The 7,367-nt window shown below is 35.0% G+C and overlaps 1 protein-coding gene across 2 annotated transcripts; it reads left to right on the top strand.

Annotated features, from left to right (window-relative positions):
• Positions 291 to 2,335, top strand: LOC109843414 (tropinone reductase homolog At5g06060-like). Of its 2 annotated transcripts, none has more exons than XM_020412350.1 (5): positions 291 to 502; positions 621 to 828; positions 920 to 1,136; positions 1,389 to 1,495; positions 1,922 to 2,335. In XM_020412350.1, exons 1-5 carry the CDS (start codon positions 417 to 419, stop codon positions 2,123 to 2,125), a joined length of 822 nt encoding a protein of 273 aa, XP_020267939.1. In that variant the 5' UTR covers positions 291 to 416; the 3' UTR covers positions 2,126 to 2,335. The 2 variants fall into 2 exon arrangements, with proteins under 2 accessions (XP_020267939.1, XP_020267940.1); XM_020412351.1 differs by lacking the exon at positions 1,922 to 2,335 and adding an exon at positions 1,535 to 1,907 and having other exon boundaries at positions 1,389 to 1,503.

The raw sequence follows: 7,367 nt of genomic DNA, 5'->3' as shown, positions 1-7,367 counted from the left end.
GAGATACGAAAATAAGTCTCTGGAATTTAGTAACACTCTTTTATGCATACAACATGACCTATGATATTTTTATAGAAGTCAGTAAAAGGGATAAGAAGAGAAAAGTTTTAGTGGTATTGTATTTTTTCCCCCTCTCGAATGAAACTTTCGTTTTCGTAATAACTCAAATGCTCGTACGTACAGGTTTCAGGCTTCTGCGCTATGCCACCGAATCCTCAATAAATATTGGTGACAAAATGTAGATAGACGTCACCATATACTACGATCATGCTCCCAGAAATCCTTTTTCTTTAGAAAAATGTCAGCATCGACGTTTTTTAGCTATAAATGGAGAACAAGATTGGAGAACGAGATAGACACTGCCGAGGCGATTGAACTGAGTGCTATCGAACAATAGGAAAAGAGGCCTGGGATCCATGGAGGACAACGCCGGCATCAGAAACAAGCGTTGGTCTCTTCAAGGAGCCACGGCTCTAGTCACTGGAGGAACCAGAGGGATAGGGTATGATGCTTCTCAAACTAATATATATTGGCTACATATCAAGGGAAAATTCTTCCCAATTTTTTTTATTTCCTGACATAATTAAATTTCTTCACACTATGATGTTGATTAATCACAGACATGCCATAGTTAAAGAATTAGCTGAGCTTGGAGCTACCGTGTACACGTGTTCTCGAAACGAAGCAGATCTCAACAAACGTCTCCTAGAGTGGGAGAAATCAAACCTTAATGTCCTAGGTTCTGTTTGTGATGTATCTGCTCGATCTGAACGAGAGAAACTAATGGAGAAGGTTTCTTTAGCATTCCACGGGAAGCTCAATATTCTCGTTAAGTATACTTAGCAAATTTTATTTTGAAATTATTTTCACTCAAATTAACTCAAGAGACTAACATATTTTAATTTGTTGTCCTCTCTAGGTTAATAATGCTGGAATAGCAATTTATAAGAAAGCCATTGATTCCACTGCTGAGGAGTATGCGTCGCTCATGTCTACTAATGTTGAATCAGCATTCCATCTGTGTCAACTTGCCTACCCTCTTCTTAAGGCATCGGGTGCAGGCAATATCGTAATTATCTCCTCAGTTTGTGGGCAAATTGTTCTAGATGATCTAACTGTTTATTCAGCAACCCACGGTATAAACCCAAAAAATAAAAATTAATAAAAGCCACTCTAAATTATCAGACTGGTAATTTTAGAAGACACTTTCTGATGTGGTATTATCTAAATTATCAATATCTTAATATTGCGGGAGCTAGGAGGGGGAAAAAAGTACCGTATCAGAGAGCATCTTTTGCTAGAAAAAACACCAATCTGATAACTTAGCCGTTGATTGTCATCTAATTAGAAGGAATATTTTTCGATTGACATTTGTATTTTTCCTTTAGGGGCATTGAATCAGCTGGCAAGAAATTTGTCTTGTGAGTGGGCAAAAGAAAATATTCGAACGAATTGCGTTGCCCCTGGACCCATTAGGACGGTGATGACGGAGACTGTAAGTCCTCTGTTGCACTTTTGCCTTCACCGTGCATGAGCTGTGATCAACCAATGTTGATGATGATTCCACGCACCAGCATGAAAAACAACATTTTTTAGTTTTCAACCCGAAATAGTAATATCTTCTTCAACAGAACTGAGGGTAAACACTAGAGCATGGCATGACCTCTTTCACATGAGTCGATAGAATTTTCCAAGGAGGAGAGGGTGAAGCTGTAGATCTTAGAAAATAAAACAAAAATCCATTGAAGCAAGCAATCTTTGGCACTTCAGCTTGACTATTAGATACTTTATTGCTGCATGTTAGTTTTGTATTTACCCTCGTAAAAGTGTCAGAAACTGATTTGTCATTGATTATCCAAGTTTAAGCACGACAGAAACTGATTTGTTTTTTCTTTTAAGAGTTCATCTTCTTTTCTTGTAGCTGATGGAGGGTAACAAAATTAGCGCAAAATTAGCAGAGCGAACCAGAGGAAGTATCAACTGTAGTCGCATTCCTTTGCATGCCTGCTGCTTCTTATATTACTGGTCAGGTTATTCTTGTCGATGGGGGATGGACCGTTCATGGCTGACAAAAATATTGCGCACATGTTCCATAGGTGGAGGAAAATTTGATATAAAATCTTAAATGAATATTTATGGAATAAGGCTGAAATTTGATATAATATCTTATTGGAATATTTATGGAATAAGACTAGATCAGGATTCAAGGTTATCATATGTGTAAGTTTATATCTGGTGTGCTTCAAAAGAAAGATTATATACACATTGGCATTTGAAAAATGTACTAATTAAGCAAAACTCAATAATATTGGTCTGGCCTGTTGAGATATCCTTTAAATTTTGATTTCTTCATAAATCTTGTGATATCTTTGCATTGATAGAACTTGATTTGTACAGAAAATAATTAGTTAGTGGTGAATCAAAGTTTTCTTTAGACTAATGCAATTCAGATTTAATCCAAAACCTTGCTATTGTCAAAACTATATACCAATCCACAAATAGTAGTGTTTGATAACTTACACTTAATCAGAAAAATTGGGTCATATCGAGAAAGTAAGAGGTATATATCTTATATTCAAATTAAAAGCATCCTGAGATTTTCAATTAATCAGTCATTTTCATTCATCTACCTTATGGATTGGAAGATATAACCGTTTCATTCTGGAAATTAATAATATGCATGTATACACATTTTAGCTTATGATTTTCAGTTAATCAGTCCGTTAATATATATGTAGGACGCTTAACGGTTAATTTCATGGAGGATCGGAACAATTACAACTAAATGCGTATACATACATATTATTGATTTCTAGAAAGAAACGATCATATATCTTTCAATCCAGATGACGAATTCTGATATATTATATATGTATTAATTGCTATTTCAATGAGACGAAGCCGACCAGATTGTTAGATTTTTAAAATCTCATCAATATCACCAGTTATTAGTAGAAAATCAAAAATTATTAATATTTAGTTTATTTTTATGGGTTGTTTGGTTCGTTTCCTAGATATAGGGAATGCATTTCCATGTATAAAAACACAAGTTTTGAGTTTTTCAAACTTTTCCAAGAAATAGATTGTTTCTCTTTGGTTCGCACAAAAAAAATGAAGGGAAACCAATATATTTATTTTTCTTGTGTTTGGTTTGTAAATTAAAGTTATATTACTAAAAGTTATCTAAACATGATAGAAATTCAAATACTTGATCTAAACATGTTTAGAAACTAAAAAATATAATCTACATTAAACGGAAGCGTAATTGATTAAACTAACCTCCAACCATCGTTGTCTTACTCAAGGATATGGATGTTGATTTTGAAGATCTTCTAAACCTTATCTCTTCACTAAACGATGGTGTATTTTCTTTTAAAATAAAAAATTGAAGAGCAGGAATAGGGACCCGAAATATATATACTCCTTTTCTACTCTCTCCATCAAAGAGCAATAAATAGAATTAGTGGGCAAAGTGGTTGGTTAAGTCATAACCAACTCCTCTTGATGATGGAAAGTTATTGGACCACTTTGGGCAACCGAAACCAACATTCTCCCACTTGGTTCAAACATTCCATCATCCACCTTAATGAAAAACAAAATACATGAATCATGGCGATAGGTTCTCTAATGTTGAGTATCTTCCACGTATCACAATGTATCGTGTCTCTCAATCCGAAATGACTTAATGAATAAACCCTATGTTTATTCGAGGTCCAAACTTTAATGATATTTCTCAATAAAATAAACAAATATGTATGTGCACAAAAACAAATGAGAAATATCAACTGAATAAGAGTTTCAACAAAATATCAAATGTACGTACAATGAATATTTACATCATGGAACCAAGTCCCATTCTTACTACATGATCCTTGAAATTCTTTAGTGGCATGCCTTTAGTCAAAGGATCAGCAATCATCAACTCAGTGCTAAGGTGCTCAATGACCACTTTCTTTTCCTTAACACGTTCTCTAATGGCCAAGTATTTGATGTCGATATGTTTACTACAACTACCACTATTGTTATTCTTAGCCATAAAAATAGCAGCTGAGTTGTCACAATACAATCTTATTGGCCTAGAAATTGAATCCACAATTCTAAGCCCCGACACGAAACTCTTCAACCATACACCATGTGACATAGCCTCAAAACATGATACGAACTCGGCCTCCATAGTGGAAGTAGCAGTCAAAGTCTGCTTTGCACTCCTCCAAGACACGGCTCCACCGGCAAGCATGAAAATGTATGCTGATGTTGATTTGCGTGAATCAACACTGCCAGCAAAATCCGCATCAGAGTAACCAACCAACTCCAAATCATCGGTCTGTCTATACATGAGCATGTAATCCTTTGTCTCTTGAAGGTATCTCATCACCTTCTTTGCAGCTCTCCAGTGGTCAATATTGAGAGATTCAGTCCACAAGGATTTAGGAAGTTTGGAGCTAGCAAGCATGCTACGCACCATGTCCAATAATGTTCGGTTTCTTCTTTCAGCTACTCCATTTTGGTCCGGAGAGCCAGGCAAAGTATATTGGGCAACAATCCTATTTTCACGAAGAAACCTCGCAAATGGACCATTTGCATGGCCACTCTCAGTGTATCTACCATAGTATTCTCCACCTCTATCGGATCTCACGATCTTAATTTGTTTGCCACATTGTTTCTCTACTTCTGCTTTAAACACCTTAAAAGCATCTAGTGCTTCATTCTTATTGTTAAGCAAGTAGAGATACATGTATCGCGAGTAATCATCTATGAAAGAGATGAAGTACTTATCACGGTATGCATCCATGTCTAGACAACAAATGTCTGTGTGTATGATTTCCAATAATTCAGAACTTCTTTTGGCACCTTTCTTGGACTTGTTAGTCTGCTTACCCTTAATGCAGCTTATACAAGTCTCATAGTCAGTAATATCCAAAGTACCAAGTACCCCATCATTCACTAACCTTTTAATTCTATCAATGGAGATATGTCCCAATCTCCGATGCCACAGTATAGAAGACTCTTCATTCACAACACATCGTTTAGTACCAATAATTTCATGAACGTGCATAGAAGTATGGTTTTCATCATTTTGTAAATTAAGGAGAAAAAGACCATCAGACAAAGTACCACATCCAATAACATCAGATTTATAAGACAAATTAAATCCAAAATCTGAAAAGTTAAAGGAATAGCCATCTGATACAAGTCTGGAAACTAAAATTAAATTCCTAGAAAAACTAGGAATATAAAACGTCTTTTCTAAACTTAAAATAAAACCACTACTTAAAACCAGTTTGCACGTGCCAATGGCCTCTACATGTGAGAGCATCTTATTTCCTGAATAGACGATGTGCTCACTTCCCATCGGCTTCTGCAGGTCTCATAAATCCTACAATGAATTAGTGACATGGATTGTAGAACCAGAATCAATCCACCATGTGTTATGATTAACATCAATAATATTGGATTCATAACAAACAAAGGAAAGTTGAGTACCTTTCTTATCAAGCCACTTCAAGAACTTGGAGTATTGTTTCTTAGTGTGCCCCTTCTTTTTGCAAAAGAAGCACACAATCTCTTTCTTTTGAGGAGGGATTTTCCCCTTCCCCTTGTCCTTGGCTTGATCCTTATTCGTGTACTTCCCAGGGGTAGTAAAGTTCACAATTTCCTTTTCCTTTTCCTCTATAAGCAGCCTGCCCTCTTCCTGAACATACATGGTCAACAATTCATTGATCGACCATTTGTCCTTATGTGTGTTGTAGGATATCTTAAATGGGCCATATTGCTGAGGTAAGGTGCAAAGGATGTAGTGAACCAGGAAGGCTTCAGACATCTCAACCTCCAATACTTTCAACTGAGCCGCAATATCCCTCATGCGCATGATATGATCACGCACACCCCTTACGCTGGTGAGCCTCAAGGATGAAAATTATATGATCAGGGTGCTCGCCATTGCTTTGTCTGAAGTGGTGAACTGCTCATCGATAGCCTTTAGTAAATCTTGGACCTTGTCGACCTGCTCGACTGAACCCCTTACACCAGCAGAAATTTTAGTCTTTATGAACATCACACAGAGACGATTGGATCGTTCCCATTTTTCATAAAGCTGAATTTCATCTAAAGTGCTGAATTCAGTAACTGTAGGGGGTTCAATCTTCCTTATGGCATAGTCTATGTCCATCCATCCCAAATGAAGGAGAACTCTCTCCTTCCACACTTTGTAGTTGTCCCCTTTGAGCTCGGGAACATCACATTTCATATTAGAGTAATTAGCAGGTGGAATTGCTGCAATAAATTAAATAATCATGCTCATGTTACTAAATTTGAAGCTAACAAAATACGACATGTTCTACCAATGTAAAAACATGCAAATATATAAATCTAGTGACATAAAACTTGCCTGTGGGCTAAAGTTCCAATTCAATTAGATTTATCTTAACTTCATGATAAAACTATCAAATTATGCTTCATTTCCTAATCCCTGTGGGTAAATTAGAAAATATAATTTGACATTTTATCCTAATTAATCATACAGATATAATAAAAATTCATGTGGGATAAAATTTATTATATCACATCCGATTAATTATAATTAATGTTTACTCTTCTAAATAAGATCCTTAACAAGTGATATAACAAACCTCATTATACAGTTTTAATTAATTAAGGATGTTGTGGCTACTCCCAAATTAATTAAACTATATGGGTTAATTAAATAGTTATTTAATTATATTCACATAAACATCACTTGATAAACGCAATGTATCTAACATGCATGAATATAAACATTAACCAGAAATTGTCAAATACGTAATGTAGGTAAAAAAAAATTGAAAGCAAACAAAAATATTAGTAGAATTCAAAGAGACCCAAGGCCCAAGGCCCATCAAAGACCTTTAATATATGGTGTAGCCCTAGGGTTTTTTGAACACCAAACCTCTAGGCTAAATCCTCAAGCCTTACCACTAGGCTATTTCCCTAAAGTATTTAGTATAATCAAAATATGTATACATATTGAATAAACTGTTAGAGATCCGAATTGTTAATTAAGCAAATCAAACTGAACTTCATTATTGATTTGATTATCATTATACCAAGATCTTAGAACAAATAATTTTCACAATGAACAATTAATTAAGAAAAACGAGAAATAAATATCATGATGGAAAATCATAAGTTCTACAACCTGTCTCTGATACCAAATGTAAATTAAATTTATATTACTAAAAGTTATCTAAACATGATAGAAATTCAAATACTTAATCTAAACATGTTTAGAAACTGAAAAATATAATCTACATTAAAAGGAAGCGTAATTGATTAAACTAACCTCCAGCCATTGTTGTCTTACTCAATGATATGGATGTTGATTTCGAAGA

The sequence above is a fragment of the Asparagus officinalis genome, chromosome 5, assembly GCF_001876935.1.
Source record: "Asparagus officinalis chromosome 5, Aspof.V1, whole genome shotgun sequence".
Classification (NCBI taxonomy): Eukaryota; Viridiplantae; Streptophyta; class Magnoliopsida; order Asparagales; family Asparagaceae; genus Asparagus; species Asparagus officinalis.
The sequence above is the reverse complement of the archived record's forward strand: the minus strand, read 5'-3'. Positions and strand labels throughout refer to the sequence as shown.